This window comes from Salminus brasiliensis, chromosome 8, assembly GCF_030463535.1.
Source record: "Salminus brasiliensis chromosome 8, fSalBra1.hap2, whole genome shotgun sequence".
NCBI lineage: Eukaryota > Metazoa > Chordata > Actinopteri > Characiformes > Bryconidae > Salminus > Salminus brasiliensis.
Window position 1 is genome coordinate 26,950,593 of NC_132885.1, and position 16,930 is coordinate 26,967,522.

Sequence of the window (16,930 nt, forward strand, 5' to 3'; positions counted from 1 at the left end):
AGGAGTGTGCAGACACTGCAGTAATTACACTTCCATTACACTTACCCCTAAGTGAAGTGCAGTCAGTCCCTGATGGTCAGCTGTGTCCACACTGGCCTCTCGCTCCAACAGTAGAGACACAGCATCCACATGACCCCCCACCACTGCCAGCATCAGGGGGGTCCTTACAAAAACACACATACACACATCTCAATTTCATTTATACACAGGTGAAGAAGAAGAAGAAGAAGAAGAAGAAGAAGAACAACAACAACAACAAGAAATGATTAATGGTTGCACAGCTTTCTGGCAATTGCTAGGTTGTTGCTATGCAATTGCTACAACATTCCTCATGGATGCTAGGTTGTTCCCATGCATTTGCTATGATATTTCAAGTGGTTGCTACGGTGTCTCAGGTGGTTAGCGTGTGTAATGGACTGCAATTAATATCAGGACACTTACTGTCCCTGAGAATCAGCTGCATCCACCAGGTCTGCACAGTCAGAGTCTTCCAGCAGGAGGCGCACACAAGACGTATGGCCATTCATCACTGAGACCAAAAGAGAGAGAGACAGAGCGAGTGTCAGTCTGTTACTTGTAATTATTGCCACCTCATGCACAAACTGCTCATCCCCTGCTCACACACACACACACAGCTCTGGGTTACCTGCCAGATGGATGGGCGTGCGTCCGCGGGTGGAGTCTCTACTGCGTGGCGACGCTCCATGGTTCAGCAGGGTCAGAGCACAGTCAGTGTGGCCCCTGAGAGCAGCCAAGGCCAGAGCGGTGCGACCTACCTCATCCCCCTGGTCCACCTCACAGTGACCCTGTAGCAGGACCTCTAGAGCCTGCGCATGGCCGTGGTACGCCTATGGCATATACACAATTATCATGCTGAATTATAAGCAGTAGGTTTTTAATAATCTTAATAATAATTCGCCACTATATTAGAAACATGCAGATCAATGAATTTTAGCAACAGACAAGAGAAAGACTATATATACAGTGAGTCCAAGAAGTATTTGATCCCTTGCTGATTTTCTTTGTTTGCCCACTAATAAAGACACTATCCTTCTGCACTTTTAATGGTAGATATATTCTAACATGGAGAGACAGAATATCAAGACAAAAATCCAGAATATAATTTTAAAGAATATATTTTAATTAATTTGTATTTCAATGAGGAAAATAAGTATTTGATCCCTCTTGCCAAACACACTCAATACTTAGTGGCAAAGCCTTTGTTTGCAAGCACAGCGGTGAGACGTTTGTTGTAGTTAACCACAAGTTTAGCACACACACCAGGGGGAATTTTGGCCCACTCTTCTTTGCAGATCCTCTCTAAATCATGAAGGTTGGTGGGCTGTCGCTTGGCAACTCTGACCTTCAGCTCCCTCCATAGATTTTCGATCGGATTGAGGTCTGGCGACTGGCTGGGCCACTCCATGACCTTAATGTGATTTTTCTTGAGCCAATCCTTTGTTGCCTTTGCTGTATGTTTAGGGTCGTTATCATGTTGGAAGACCCAACCACGGCCCATTTTCAGATCCCTGGCAGAGGGGAGGAGGTTGTCCCTCAGGATTGTGCGGTACATGGCTCCATCCATCTTCCCAGTGATGCGGTGAAGTAGCCCTGTACCCTTGGCAGAGAAACACCCCCAAAACATTATGCTTCCACCTCCATGCTTGACGGTGGGCACAGTGTTCTTGGGGTCATAGGCAGCATTTTTCTTCCTCCACACATGGCGGGTGGAGTTGAGGCCAAAAAGTTCAATTTTGGTCTCGTCTGACCACAAAACCTTCTCCCAATAACTTGGTTCATCTTTCAAATGATCATTGGCATACTTGAGGCGCGCCTCCACATGTGCTCTCTTCAGCAGGGGTACCTTTCGGGCACTGCAGGATGTGAATCCATTGTTGCGCAAAGTGTTGCCAATTGTTTCCTTGCAAACTGTGGTCCCAGCTGCCTTCAGGTCATTTGCTAACTCCTGCCGAGTGGTTGCAGGACGATTTCTGACTGTTCTCAGCATCATTGCCACCCCACGAGGCGAAATCTTCTTTGGAGCACCGGGCCGAGGTCTGTTGATTGTCATGTTATACTCTTTAAACTTTCTGATAATTGCACCAATAGTTGTTACTTTCACATCCAACACCTTACTAATCTTTTTGTAGCCCATTCCAGCTTTGTGAAGGTCAACAATTCTGACTCTGAGGTCCTGTGACAGCTCTTTGGTTTTACCCATGTTGGAGACTTGAAATCTGTGTGATCTGTCTGATTCTGTGGACAGGTGTTTTTCACACAAGTGATTAGTGAGAACAGGTGGCTTCAGGTCAGGTAACAAGTTGATTGGGAGTGTCTAACTGGTCTGTAAAAGCCAGAACTGCTAATGAATACTAAGGGATCAAATACTTATTTCACTCCATGAAATACAAATCAATTAATATATATTCCTTAGATTTATTTTCTGGATTTTCTTTTTAATATTCTGTCTCTCCATGTAAGAATACATCTACCATTAAAAGTATAGAATGATCATGTCTTTATTAGTGGGCCAACGAAGAAAATCAGCAAGGGATCAAATACTTCTTGGACTCACTGTATATATATATATATATATATATATATATATATATATATATATATATAAATAAAAAGATATATAAATATATATAAAAAAAAGTAATAAATACAAATTGCCTTAAAATAACATTTTAACAGCAGACATGACACAAATCAGCCATAACATTAAAACCACTGACAGCTGAAGTACAACACCGTTGTACTCATTACAATGGCACCTGTCAGGGAGTGGGATTTACATATCATGCAGCGAACAGTGAACAATGAGTTCTTACAGTTGGTGTGTTGAAAGCAGATAGAAAATGGATCTGAGACACTTTAAAAAGGGCCAAAATGTGACGGCTGGCCGAATAACAGATGGCACATCAGGAACAAAAGTCACATGTCTGGTACTGCATTCTCTGCAGGTTTCAGATGGCGACTATAAAGAGTGGCTGTCACTTCAGCCATAACAGCTGACAAAGGCCTATTAAAGCTGCTACACCCAGAGCTAATAAAGGTTAAACCCCTCCAGTGTTTATGCCATGCCTAGTGAGTGAGACCATGTTGTCTTGTGGTGTCCCCTTCAGTAATTTGCTCATAACCATAGCTGATGGAAAAACCGATTAACTCACATTTTCTTCCACTGACATTTCAGTCTTTTGCGAAACATTCTGAATGGAAACCCAGGCTGTGGTAGAGAAGTCCAACTAGCATGGACATGCTACTGGCTGCATTCTCCCGAGTTCTGGCACTTGGCTTTGACACTGGTTGTGGAATAAATTCATGCTAAGTGGCACGGAGACTCCAGAAGAGTGTGTGATGTGTCCTGGTATGACTCACGGCTAGATGCAGTGGACTCCTAGTGCTGGAACTGTCCATCTCATCCTGATGGTTCTCCTCTTTTTCCAAGAGCTTCATCATCAACAACAAAAACAACAACAAACAAGATCTCAGTGAATCATCCCCCAGCGAACGGCGAATGCAGAGATCCTTAAGGCCAGCTCTAATAGAAATCACCAGCAGAGGGAGCAGTACATCATGAGCTACTGACATAAGGGCACTGCATTAAGACATATTAAACATGTGCAGCTATGTATGGTGACAATAATACTGGACACAGAAAGTACAGTCAGGGTTGAGTCAATCTCACAAAGCCACTGTCAGTGATGTCCACAGCCTAACTTATTTGTGTGTGTACATGGGTCTCACCAGCTCCAAGCAGTGTCTGTGGCCATAGGCAGCAGCGTAGTACACAGCACTATAGCCCTGTTTGTCCTTCTGTGAAGCAGTAGCTCCGCTCTTCAGCAGGAACTCGAGGCACCTACACATACAAACAGACACACACCTTTTATATTATTTATATATATACACACACACACATATACACACACACATATACATACATACATACATACATACATACTGTGCTGACTTGTCTGTGTGTGTGTGCGCATGTGTGTATGTGTATATATATATATATATATATATATATATATATATATATATATATATATATATATATATATATATGTATATATATATATATATATATATATATATATATATATATATATATATATATACATACATATATATATATATATATATATATATATATATATACACACACACACACACACAGAGACAAGTCAGCACAGTCAGCTAAAACTGGCACAGTAGGGGAAGCGTGAGTGCAGACAAGGAACAAAGACATCAGATGCTGGCATGACGTGAAAGCAGGATGGAGACAGTAAGAGGAAGGCTTCTACATGCAAACAGTAACTGATAGTCTGCAGAGTTCAGCACTTATTCAAATACAGCCCTGAAGCAGATAATGAGCGAGCCGATCGTTGGCTTGTGTGAAAGAGTGCAATGTGGCAAGTGTTTTCGTTTTGCCAAATGGTGTGTAAAGTAGTATATGCACATAGTATATGCACACACCAATCAGAACATAGGGTCATGAACATCTCCCATTTATACCATGAAGTATTTATCTCAACATAGTGAAATTTGTCTGTATTAACACTGTTAATAAATAAAAAGTAAATTAACTACTGATAGATGAACTACACTCTCTGTATGGCAGCTCACCTGATTTACAGTAATGAAGAACTGATGAGATAAACTAGGTATTAGATGGCAACTGTATATACACTGTCCATCTACACACAGGAGGGATGTGGAAATGATTAGCATACATATATTATTAATACACGTCTAAGAAATTATACACCCATTGCCCAGACACATCGCTTTGCGTATCATATCTCCAGACGTTTCAGACATCTATGTACATACGACTACATGTGTACTATGTAATGATCTCACAATATTTATGTCCCATATATATTTAAATACAGCATATGTACAGTTTTACATATAGCCAAACTATATTTTTGAATTGAAAAGAAGTAAACAACCTCTATAGCCTCTGTAACCTCAAAACATTTAAAAACAACAGCAAAATGCACAGTTGTTTTATATTTAATTAATTAAAAAACATTCAACAATGAATTAACTAATTAACTAATATTCCACAGTGATACTTTGTTTGCCAGCTGCCTGAAATGTTAAGAAATATCAAGGCAACATGCAACTCACCTCATCTCAAAAGCAAATGTGTGACATTGTATAAAAAAATAAACATCTAAATGACCCAGATGCACCCTGGACTGTGGACTGATGAAGCAATAACTGAACTCTATGCTCAGTTAGCAAAAAAGGAGCAGCTTTTAATTAAAAGAACACCTTGTCAACTGTTATGCATTGAGATGGACCTATAATGCTTTGGAGTTGTGCGGTAGCCAGTGGCACAGGAAAAGTGGTTTTAGTAGATGGAAGAATAGAGTTCACTAAATATCTGCCAGTCGAGATGTGACTTAGCCAGTCGAGAAATTGAAGCTGGAAAGAAACTGGCTTCTGATCAAACTGATCCAAAACATGCCATAGAATCCCTTATGAACTACTCGAAACGTAAGCTTATCTAAAACTGAAAAATCACTGATCATCCATCTGTCTGAAACATGCTACAGCCAGACGCTCCAAGAATGTTGCAGAACTAGGAGCGTTGTGAAAGGAAGAGTGGGTGAAGATTCCTAAAATGCCAAGGCATATTTACTGTTGTTTTTATTATTATTATTAGTATTAGTAGTAGTAGTAGTAGTATTAAATATAAAATAATTGTGCATCAACATTTGCTAAGGAAAAAATACAGATTTTATATAGTTTGCATCAGCAAGATGCAATATACATAATTTGCAATAATAACCACATCATTTGGGTGGAGATGCCAAACCTCAGTATCCAAAAGACAGTTTTGCCTTTTCCGTGTAAAGCAATAAAACAATAAAAATATGAAAAGCTGAAGCACTTTACAAAGTCAAGACCACTTTTCATACCCTGATTTTATGGATCAGAGCTGCTTTGCCTGCTTTTCCCACAAAGTCAGGGTTGTTGTGAAAAAAATAATAAATAAATAAATAAAACGTCACACACACTCACAGATACGGGTGTGCAAACACACACACACACACACACTCCACAGAAAAGACTATGCTGCAAAGTTAGGACAAACAGGACTAATTAGCCCAAAAAAGCATCATCAGTGAAAAGGACAGAAAGCAGAGCAGCCGGAAGGCCATGATCCATCCATCTCCGTGCACTTACGAAGCTGCCTCTTTCTCTTTCTCGGCTTGCACTCCAGGACTCTCTGGCTCCAGGGCTACTCGTCGCCTTCACAAAAACACACACACACACACACACACACAAACAAACACAAACACACAGAGTAAGTCTTTGACTCAGAAGGGGAAAAGACAGCACCGCTGACCCAAACCTTGTAATTACTAACTATTCAGGGGCCAAGAAATCACAGGAAGCACAGCACCGTCCATTCGGGCCTTTCCAGCCCAGTACTGGCTCTGTAACTCTGTTGCAACCGACCTGTTTAAGCTATTTGTAGATGATCAGAACCATGGCTACTGTTTGACGTCAGGGCTGTGTCTGGGCACTCTCTACTAGGGACTTAAAAATACCCGGAGGTTGCCATGGTAACGGGTATATGGTTGTAGTATTGCAGGGATAAGCAGGTCCATGGAGATGAAGCTACTGATGGGAGCAGTGCTGGTAAGAGCACTGGGTTATTGATGACAGGGTTGTGGGTTCAAGATCCGGGATTGCTAAACTTCCACTGTTAGGCACTTGAGCAAGGCCTTTAACCCTCTCTGCTCAACCCAAACTGTGTGTGTGTGTGTGTGTGTGTGTGTGTGTGTGTGTGTGTGTGTGTGTGTGTGTGTGTATATGTGTGTCCTTACTAGAGTGTGAGGATGATGGCCCTGGCTTCAAGTACTCCCTAATGCTAATATGCAGTTAGCCGTTTGCTGACTCTTCTAAACCCTCAATTGAAACTGTCTGGGATTTCCAGAGTTTACTGGTATTAATGAAGGCAAGGTGGACCGCATAAGCTCATCCAGTGAAAGTTCTGATGTCTAAAAATAACGTCTGCCTAGAGCTTTGTAAACTAGATTTGAGGAAATTACTGCCTTCAAAAAGTTTCACATCAACAAAACTTAACCACCACCTGTTTAATTTTGGGTCATCAGCTGCTAGTCAATTTAACACATCACCAATTTTTTTTTCAACTTTTTTAAAATTATTATTATTAAATTGCTAAATTTATATTTATTATTTTTATTTTATTTTCTATTTTTTATTTATTTATTTATTTTTATTCTGACTGACAGGAAAGAAGTGTTCCTTTTCTATTTTGGAGGCAGTTATTGCATAATAGCGATGATATGGAAAATGTGTATATCTGCTGATGACATTTCCACTTGCATTAAAAATGTATTATATATAATCACGTTATATTGGCATGTTATATTAGCATGTTGAGCTTAAAGTGCTTGAAAAATGAAAACAACAGTTTATTTAAATCTACAACCTATATTCTGTAAGCTGTTATTATTAACTTATAATAATTAAATAATTATTCAACTTTAAACTCATTAAAGTAATGAGGAACAAATGTAACTCCCCAAGTTTCAGATGTTAAAACCAGTAATGGTTTCTGCTCCTTTAAGGAGTTAACTTTGCACCCTGTGTTCATGTGGTACCAGAGAATCAACTGGATGCTGGTTATACCTTCAGTCAGGACTTCGTGAGATGTTTAAATGTTTGACTTAGGTAACAAGGACTATCTAAATGCAGCAAAGATGCAATTTAAAGGGCCAGCAGGAGAAAAAAAAATCACGTAGATGTCAGTTTAGATGTGCACCTTCTGTCCAGGTCAGAGGCAGCAGCATAGTGCAGGGCAGAGCGTCCCCATTGGTCAGTGGCATTAATGCGGGTAACGCAGGACACCAGAGTCTCCAGGCACTGAAAATGACGACTGGCAGCTGCATAGTGAAGAGGAGTCCTGCAATCGTATACACACATACACACAGTAACGGGATCAGACCAACAAAAGGTGCGCGAGTCATATGCTATGAAGGCGTGTCATATGCACAGTGGAAGGAAATTGTACGCCACACACACACACATGCAGAAAAAGCACACACTGATGGAGCTCTAATTCTGTTCTGCACCATTACACTGTTTGTCATTACACTACTGATCAACTGGTTAAAGAATCACTCAAATGTATGAAGGAATTACACAAACAGATGAAAAGTGACAGTGATGTAAACGCTCACCTCCCGTGTTTATCTGTTCGGTTGTGGTCTGCTCCACTGCTGAGCAGCAGCTTTACACACTCCACATTCCTGACCGAGGAAAAAGAACAAAAAACACAACTATTAATGAACAAACAGCCCATTTACAGGAGTGCACTGTGCACCACCTGCCTCATGGTAGCGTTTTTAACACACCCTCAACCGTCTTGCAACAATGAGAAATCAGATCTAAGCACTATAAGCACCAATACAAACATGAAGAAACCAATAAGGTTTTTAGTGTGATGAACAGAGCTGTAAATGAGGTCATAATAACTGAGAAATCTGAGGATATAATAATATTATTACCCAGAATGCCTCACGTTTGAAACGTGATGATTCCTGCCATTACAGTTCTATAAAGTCATACAGAATATTTATGGCTGCTTAAATGATTAAGAACTGCCTACTCAAGTCAGTTCTCAGAAGTTTTCAGATCTGGTTTAGGGTTAGAAATAGGGTTTGGACTAGTTCCATTTAGGGCCAGAGTCAGAATTAAGGTTAGAATAAGATTTGGGGTTGGCATTGATGTTAAAGTTTCAGGGTTGAGGTTAAGGTTTCAGGTCAGGATTAGGGTTAAGGCTAGGATAGGTTTTAGGGTTGGGGTTAAGGCTAGGATAGGTTTCAGGGTTGGGGTTAAGGTTCAGGTCAGGATTAGGGTTAAGAACAGGATAGGTTTCAGGGTTGGGGTTAAGGTTCAGGTCAGGATTAGGGTTAAGGATGAGATAGGTTTCAGGGTTGGGGTTAGGGTTTCAGGTCAAGATTATGGTTAAGGATAGGATAAGTTTTAGGATTGGGGTTAATGTTAGTCAGGATTTAGGGTTAGGATAAGTTTCGGGGTTGAGGTTAGGGTTAGGATAAGGGTTAGGCTTGAGGTTAGGGTTAGTTTTAGGATGAGGCTCTGGGTTAAGGTTAGGGTTAGGATAAGGTTTAGGACTGTGGTCAGAATTAGGATTAGGAAATGGGTTAAAATAAGGTCTGGGGTTGAGGTTGGGGTTAGGATAGGATTTCTTGTTGGAATAAAATTTGTTGTAAAGTTTTAGGATTGAAGTTTAAGTTAGGATAAGAACTGGGGCTAGGATAGGGTTTGGGGTTAGAATAAGGCTCAATGTTAAGGTTCGGGTTAGATTAAGGTTTGGGACTGAGGTTAGCATTTGGATTAGGATCAGGGTTAAGGTTAAAAGTGAGATGAGTGAGCTTAGAATTAGGATAATGATCAGGGTAATGGACTAGTTAAATGGATACATTGACAATGTCAAATGCATGACAAACATCTGCAAAGGATCTACAGGGACCAATCAAAGCAAAGCCTCACAGATTAATAATATTATCTAAACTATACACATTTTGTGATTCCAATCTTCCTAAAACGTCCTACAGCCACCCACTCCGCCTGAGCACAACGCCAGTGCTACTTTCAGTCAGACTCGACTGGCAGAAAAAGCCTGACCCAGACACACTCACCCTCCAGCGGCGGCAGCATGCAGACAGGTCCGCCCCAGGCTGTCCGGGGTGTCGATCTGGAAGCCTGCACACAGGACCGAGTCGTTACTGAGTGGGCAGATTATGCTATACCTCCGTCCTGAGGGCGGATGGAGGGATGAAGAGGAAGGGCATGGAAGAGAGGAAGCCCCCAGCCAACAGACAAAGACAGCAACACCAGCAAACCCAGGAGGGGAAGAGAAACATGGGGATAGAGAAAGGGGGGAGGAGAGAGAAAGAAAGAGAGGGCGAAAAGGGTGTTAGTGCAGAATTAACACACACCCAGCCTTAAAGCCACAGCTTGATGAAAAATCAGACTCGCACAATATTAGCCTTACATTTTGGGGGTCCATTATTTGCTTCTTTACTTTTTCACTGGAGGCTAATGTAGCTGCAGATGGAAGCGTATGTACACCAATTAGCAGCTAAATCACGTTACACTGAAAAGCAACCAATGGACAAAAATAGCAGAAGCAGCCATCGTGGACCCAGAGTATGGTCTGTACTTTTGTCCGTTTTTAAAGATTACAGTAAGTCATACAATGTTTGACTCAACTGTGGGATGATTTAAATGGCAATTAGCCAAGTATAAGCTTCCATGCTTGCTAGCTACATCAGCTTCACCTTCCTTAGCCTTCAATGTGAAACTCAACAAGCAAACTTCAGACACCCACAATGTTTCTGAGGCCAGGGCTGTCGCGGTGAAAGAATGAACAATAATACAATCATTTTACAGTTGTTATATAGTCGTTGTCAATGTACTAAATTTCCCAGACTCCTCTGCTAGCTCACGTACCCACTCCAGCCCGATCGGCGGAGTTTTAGAACGCGCTCCTGAAGCTCATCAGCTCCGCTACTTAAGCTCTCCACCACACAACTGCAGACTTTATCGCCTGTGTGTTTCCTTTCCCCGTTTTATGTATCGACCTTTTTAAGTATAGACTCTTTTGCCCTGTTTTGACTGCCTTTTAAACCGGACCTCTGCCTGTTTTTCATTGTCTGATTTTGCCTCAGCCCTTCTGTGATGGTTATCACAGCTCCGGTATTGACCCTCGCCTGTTTACTGGTTACATTTTGGGATCGCCACCTTTTCAAGAAATGTAGTAATCTAGTAAAAGTGACTGTGCGTATCGGTCTCATCACAAACAATGCGAGTAAGTTTAGTCCTTGTTCAGTGATCCGCTCAGGGCTGAGTGATCCGCTCCCAGTGATCCGCTCTGGCTCTTTAGGGTATGAAGGCAGAGGCCGTGGTCTCTCCAAGGCCATTGTTTTTGGTGGTGCTGTCGCATTCGCTCGCTCTGTGGTTCACTACCAGCACCTCTTTGAGTGCGTGGTTTCGTCTACTCACCGACACGACTCCTCTACAGTTGACAACCAACAGGCAGGCTTCATCTCACAAATTTTGCATAGTGCCTCGTCTAAACTGATGAAGCTATTGCTAGATATTGTGAAAGTGCGGTTATCGCGACAGCCCTATCTGAGGCCAACTGTTTTTCTGACTTTTCATTGAACTACTGCTTTAAGATGACAAGTGAAGAGGCATGCGTGACAGACACACAGACAGATGCAGGAACATAGGGAATGTGGTTTTCAGCAGTACTTGAAAAGGTCAAAAGGGATCCACTCCTACGACACGAAGAGCGACTCCAGCAGTTAATAAAAGGCTCTCTTCAGGGTTTCCAAATATCTACAAACCAAGAATCCAGCAAGCTGAGCAGCTCAGTCCCGAGCAACAGAGGCATGCAGAAAACAAATGCGTGAGGGGAAAAAAAAGGCATACTGCACAAAAGGCTTCCAGAGCACATCAAACATCATGTAGAGAATCAAAACTACGCAGTTCCCTGATAATGGAGAGCACAGGCCTTTAGTGGCTTCAGGGCTATACAGATAGATCAGCCTGCACAGATAAAAAAGCATCACTGGGGAGCAGAGATAAGTGAGGTTATCAATTATATTTTATAAGGGGGCGGGGCTTAAGTCATTTCATGTACTGATGCCCAACGTGGTACTGTTTGCAAGGCATGGGCGATAAAAATGCTGACGACAATAATAATAAAAATAAAAAAAAAATCACCTTCAAATAATGTTTTTTCCAGATCAAAAATGTATGTAATGTATTTGAGGTCATGTTATGTGGTTGCTTGCCTTCTTGTATTAGCAAAAATCTTCAACTGTAAAGAGTGACTACTTCCTTACAACAGGTAGTAATGTGAACCTTTTACTCACTAATCAAGGAACAAGTCTAGCCATTCACTCACAGCTGCATAATGCATAGGTAGCCATTTTCATAGCGTGCTCACATGTACACTGATAATACAACCAATATCTGATTTTGTCGGTTGTAGGCAAGCTACACTTTGTCACAACCGTTAAAGCTGGGATCAGATTTCAGGAATCAGGTTATTCAGCATGTGTATTCTGTTAAAATGATATTTTGCCTTCACATCTGCACACTACAGCTGCTGCACTACAGTCTGCACACTGCAGACTACATAATTCACTACATCACACACACACACACACACACACACACACACACACACACACACACACACACACACACACACACACACACAACAGCTTTATAAGGAACTAAAGATTCAGAGACTGCAATGAACCGCAGGGAAGTGGAGGAAGACAGGCATTGTATTTGCAGTTGCAAATTTCTGACTGACTCTTGTAGACCCGGCATGTCTATATGCATGTATGTGTGTGTGTGTGCGTGCATGCGTGCGTGCGTGCGTGTGTATATTCATATTTCGATTCAGTCATGTGAAAAAGTTAAACACACCATGAAAACCTGCATCTTTTTCAATAGCTTTAAACATAGAGACATTCACTTCAACAATGCTGAGAGATGAAGATTATATAACTAAACACAAAACTGAAGGAATGTCTTTTAAAAACGTAATTAATAAAAATACTATATTTGTGAGGAAAAAGTTAGGACACCCTAGAGCTGAGCAATGTGGCGATATTTTATCGTATTGTGATAAATGTTGCTATGGTGAGAAGAATATGCTTTTCTAAGCATATGGAGGATACTGTAAATGCTTAATAAACACTGATCAGCTGCAGCTTTCATTACTAACAGTGCAATTAGACTGGTTTAATTAGATGAAGTGCAGCAGATTTTGAATATAAATCACTGTACTAAATATGAGAGAGTGTTTGGATGGTAGTTTTTAAAAATCTGTCACTACAGATGCATTTTGTCTGTGATCGCTATCGTCATGAATATTGCGTAGCAAGAAGAAAAGTCTTTAAATATCGCAATACAATATATATTTTTTATTTCCTTTCTGTATATTGTGTATTGTCTGTAAATGACATGTAGAGTAGCTGTATATTGTTAATACTAGAGAGACACTAACAGCCGGAAACAAATTCCTTGTGTGTGTGTGTGATCATACTTGGCCAATAAATCTGATTCAGTTTTTTTTACCATATCACCCAGCCCTAGGACACCCCCACAATTACTACTACTACTTTAAATGGCTAAAATTAGAATCAGGCTGATAATGATTAGAACATCATTAGAGAAGAGGTTAGAGAAGCCTGTCTTATTTAAACTTCAGACATTTACTTTGGTTTGCTCTTGATTGATAAAGTGAGTGGGATCAACATGGTGAGATCCAAGGAGCTTTCTGAGGCCATAAGAAAGAAAGTTGAAGATGTAGAGGAGTCTGGTAAGGGATTTCAAAAGATCACAGAACACTTAATAAATGATTTACAGATGCAAAAAGTCAGGCTGTCCTAGCAAGTTCAGTCCAACAGCACAGGTCTCTAACAATCCTAAAATGTCTTCATGGAATCTACAGGTAGCTCTTGCCATAGGCGAAGGCACGTTTTTCATTAGAGGCGTGCATAAAAAAAAAAAAACATCAGCGCAAGACTGAGGTTTTCTACCTGGATCAAGACCAGGACATCTGGAACAATGTGCGTTGGACAAATGAATCCAAAGCTGAATTATTTGAAAGCAGTAACCAGTAGCCAGAGCGTGCTTGAGGAAAACATCTGAGGCTAAAACGTCACACAGCTGAAAGAATTCTGCATGGAGGAGTGGGGATGACTTATACCAGCTACTAGGGCATAGGGTGTGAAGTAGCATTTTTATTAATTTACCAATTCTTTTTTTTATTTTTTTTTATGTCAGTAGCAGTCATATGACCCTCATTTCTCAATATTGTTGAATGTGAAGTGAGCATTACAAAATGAATACAGGAACAATAACTAATTATTACCATCAATATCTCAACATGCAATACGGACATCACAGTAAGCCTTCAAACGCTAACAGTTTAAGTTCAGGATGGTGTAAAAAAGTTATGTGACCCAACTCAAAAGTACAGATATTAAAGACAATTTTTTAATCAGGGCACGCAGAGGTACCTGAGGAGAGGAGCTTCCGGCAGCAGTCAGCATGAGCATTCAGAGCAGCCAAGTGCAGGGGGAACATTCCATGAACTCCTCTCCTGAGAGAGAGAGAAACAATGAAAGAGAGAGAGAGAGAGAGAGAGAGAGAGAGATAGCGATCTTTTTATGAGGCCCTCAATGAATATAAACACTTAAACAGTGAAGTGTAACACACACACACCTGGTGCAATCGGCTCCACTAGTGATTAAGGTGTTGATGAGCAGTTCATGACCATAACGAGCGGCAATGTGTAAAGGAGTGTTGCCATCCTTATCCACAGAATCAATCTCTCCACCTGTCAATAAAAACACACCATTCATTATATTATTGTTATTGTTGTTATTATTATTTTGATGAATAATCAACATAGATGTGTCTATTATGGTCTGCATGTTTTTCTGGAAGAAAATCTAGAATGAGAACTTAAAATACTCATCAATAATACCAATAATAATCATCATAATGCAAATGATGATACTATGAATCACACTTATCCATTGCTATTTCTTTTTTTTAAGACAAATGATGAGAAATTGTAATAATATTTTGGCTCTATCTGTGTTATAGACATTAAAAACAATGCTCTTACCGTTCTGGATGAGGGTCTGTGAACGTGTAAAGCGCCCATGCACTGCAGTCATGTGGAGAGGACTCTTCCCATCTCGGCTCTGCAAGAAACGAAGTTGAAGTGCAGTACAGCCCTCAGGTGTTTCCTTTCCTCCTGTTGTGACCTCCACAGCCCAACTAAGGTTAAGCTACTCAATATCACCCATGTTACCATCCAGTTGCTGCTGCAGCATTTAACATGCCCTGCTTTTCCATAATTACATAATCATTGCAATTTGTGACTACAAACATGAGCATGATGAATTTTGCTGGTGTGGGTTATGCCAGTTTCCTGTCTTTCAATCATAAGTTCTAATCACTAATATGTAATAAGACCTTGTCCTTAAATGTTTGACCTGATAAACATGTGGGAGTGGGTTCACTGCATTCGCAATGTCTGCTAGGACCGTGCAACCTGGGTGACTCACTCCTCATTTTGGTGTGCAAGAGTGCTAACCAGTGCCTTCCACACACACACACCTTTTAACAAAACAGCATATTTTAATGGATTGGGTATCGGCTATTTTAAGCAGAGCTCCCTCCAGGCACCATTAACAGACCTTATTAACAGCCTGCAGCAGTGGCAAGCATCTCAGAAGGTAACAAATCAGTTTAAGGCTCTTGTGCTTTGACTGGTGGTGGCAGAAAAATATGTCTATTTTTTGCCCTTTTTTGATTTTGGGCTTTATTTTCAGATATTATTATTTTCAGAGAGAATCTAAAATATGAAGTATATTATAATTTGGATCACGGGGTCACAGGTTCGAATCCCTAAGCCATGCCACTTGGCAACCAGCGGCCAGCGCCAAAAAAAAGGCACAACTGCCTGTGCTCTCTTCAGGTGGATAGATGGTGCTCAATGTCCTCATGACTCTAAAAGCACTGATGTCAGCTGAAGCAGCGGAGCTCAGAAGCCAGAATCCTCTGAACGTGCCGGCTGACCGGTAATGACGTATTGGCACCAGTTGACCAATTGAGGCGATGGTTGACTTTGCAGGTATCAGAGAAGATGCATGCAAAGGATGTCGGAAGCATTGCTGGTGCTAGGGGGAGCTACGAACCGGCGGATTAATTGGCACTACCAAATTGGGAGATAAAAAAAATTTGACAAACTAAATTGAAAATAAATTTAAAATAAATAAATAAACATTAAAAATTATATAATTTTATTTAATTATAGAATTTGCTTATTACTCAAAACTAAGTGAGTTTATATCAGTATTACTTTTTTTTTTACATCTTGTGGGGCTGTTTTTTTTTTTCTTTCATAGAAACACAAAGATCGAAATGCTATTTGCCGACACTCAACACGCATTATGGCACTTGGATCAGATTAGGGGGCTTCCCTACAGCAGGCTCTTGCTCAACGTTTCTTAGACTACAGGCTATTTACTAACGGCTGCCTGACAAAAGTAGGATACTGAGGTAGATTTTATTATTAATATACTTCGCCATTTAGCTGCCTTATGCTTGTATCATCTATATTTAGATAAAGTAAATAAAACAGGGACTGCGTCAGTCTCACCTGCACATTCACGTCAGCTCCGTTGTTGACCAGGAACTCCAGGCAAAGTGCTCCATGAGTGGATGCCGCAGCAAAGTGGAGAGGGGTGAAGCCTTTATTATTGGGCTGACTCACATTGGCCCCGTAATCGATCAGCTCACTGACCACTGCATCCTGACCATTAAAACAGGCCACGTGCAGTGCGGTGTTCCCAAATGCATTGGCCTCATCTATCTGTGGGATTTAACGAAGGGCATGAATAAATACAATATGGAAATAGTATCTGTGTATTAGATGATCATGATACCTCAATGATAGCACTAGAGTAGTAGATCGCAGCACATATGATCTCACTGTAAGAAATGTCTTGAGAGAATGAACATAGACACCCTTGTGAATTTTAAAGAGCTCATGGCCAGTATATATGTTTAACACAGAACAAAAAGGGGTGTATAAATATCTATAGCATATATCTAGATCAATGATATCTACACTGTTGCTCTACTTTTGGCCTAAAATATGTGTTTTGGGGTTCTAGAGTTTTAATGGTCAAAAATAACTATAGCTGAATGTGAACATTTGGCATGGTGGACTTAAGGACTTTGGGAAAGCTATAGCAATAAAAAGACAAGCTCTTTCAGCAGGCATGTACATAAGCGTGTATGTACA

The 16,930-nt window shown here is 40.7% G+C and overlaps 1 protein-coding gene across 4 annotated transcripts in view; it reads right to left on the minus strand.

The window, feature by feature from the left end:
* Positions 1–16,930, minus strand: part of ankrd44 (ankyrin repeat domain 44) — a 45,057-nt gene that overhangs the window by 7,609 nt on the left and 20,518 nt on the right. For 3 of the 4 annotated variants that reach the window (XM_072686328.1, XM_072686327.1, XM_072686330.1), the window contains 13 exons: positions 16,283–16,495; positions 14,741–14,819; positions 14,332–14,446; positions 14,127–14,209; positions 9,717–9,834; positions 8,235–8,303; positions 7,817–7,957; positions 6,208–6,273; positions 3,751–3,862; positions 3,382–3,453; positions 647–848; positions 442–529; positions 46–163 (listed from right to left, as the gene is read on the minus strand). In XM_072686328.1, the coding sequence (XP_072542429.1) occupies positions 46–163; positions 442–529; positions 647–848; positions 3,382–3,453; positions 3,751–3,862; positions 6,208–6,273; positions 7,817–7,957; positions 8,235–8,303; positions 9,717–9,834; positions 14,127–14,209; positions 14,332–14,446; positions 14,741–14,819; positions 16,283–16,495 (1,476 nt within the window). The remainder of the gene's footprint in view (positions 1–45; positions 164–441; positions 530–646; positions 849–3,381; positions 3,454–3,750; positions 3,863–6,207; positions 6,274–7,816; positions 7,958–8,234; positions 8,304–9,716; positions 9,835–14,126; positions 14,210–14,331; positions 14,447–14,740; positions 14,820–16,282; positions 16,496–16,930) is intronic. The other variant, XM_072686329.1, reaches the window with a different exon arrangement.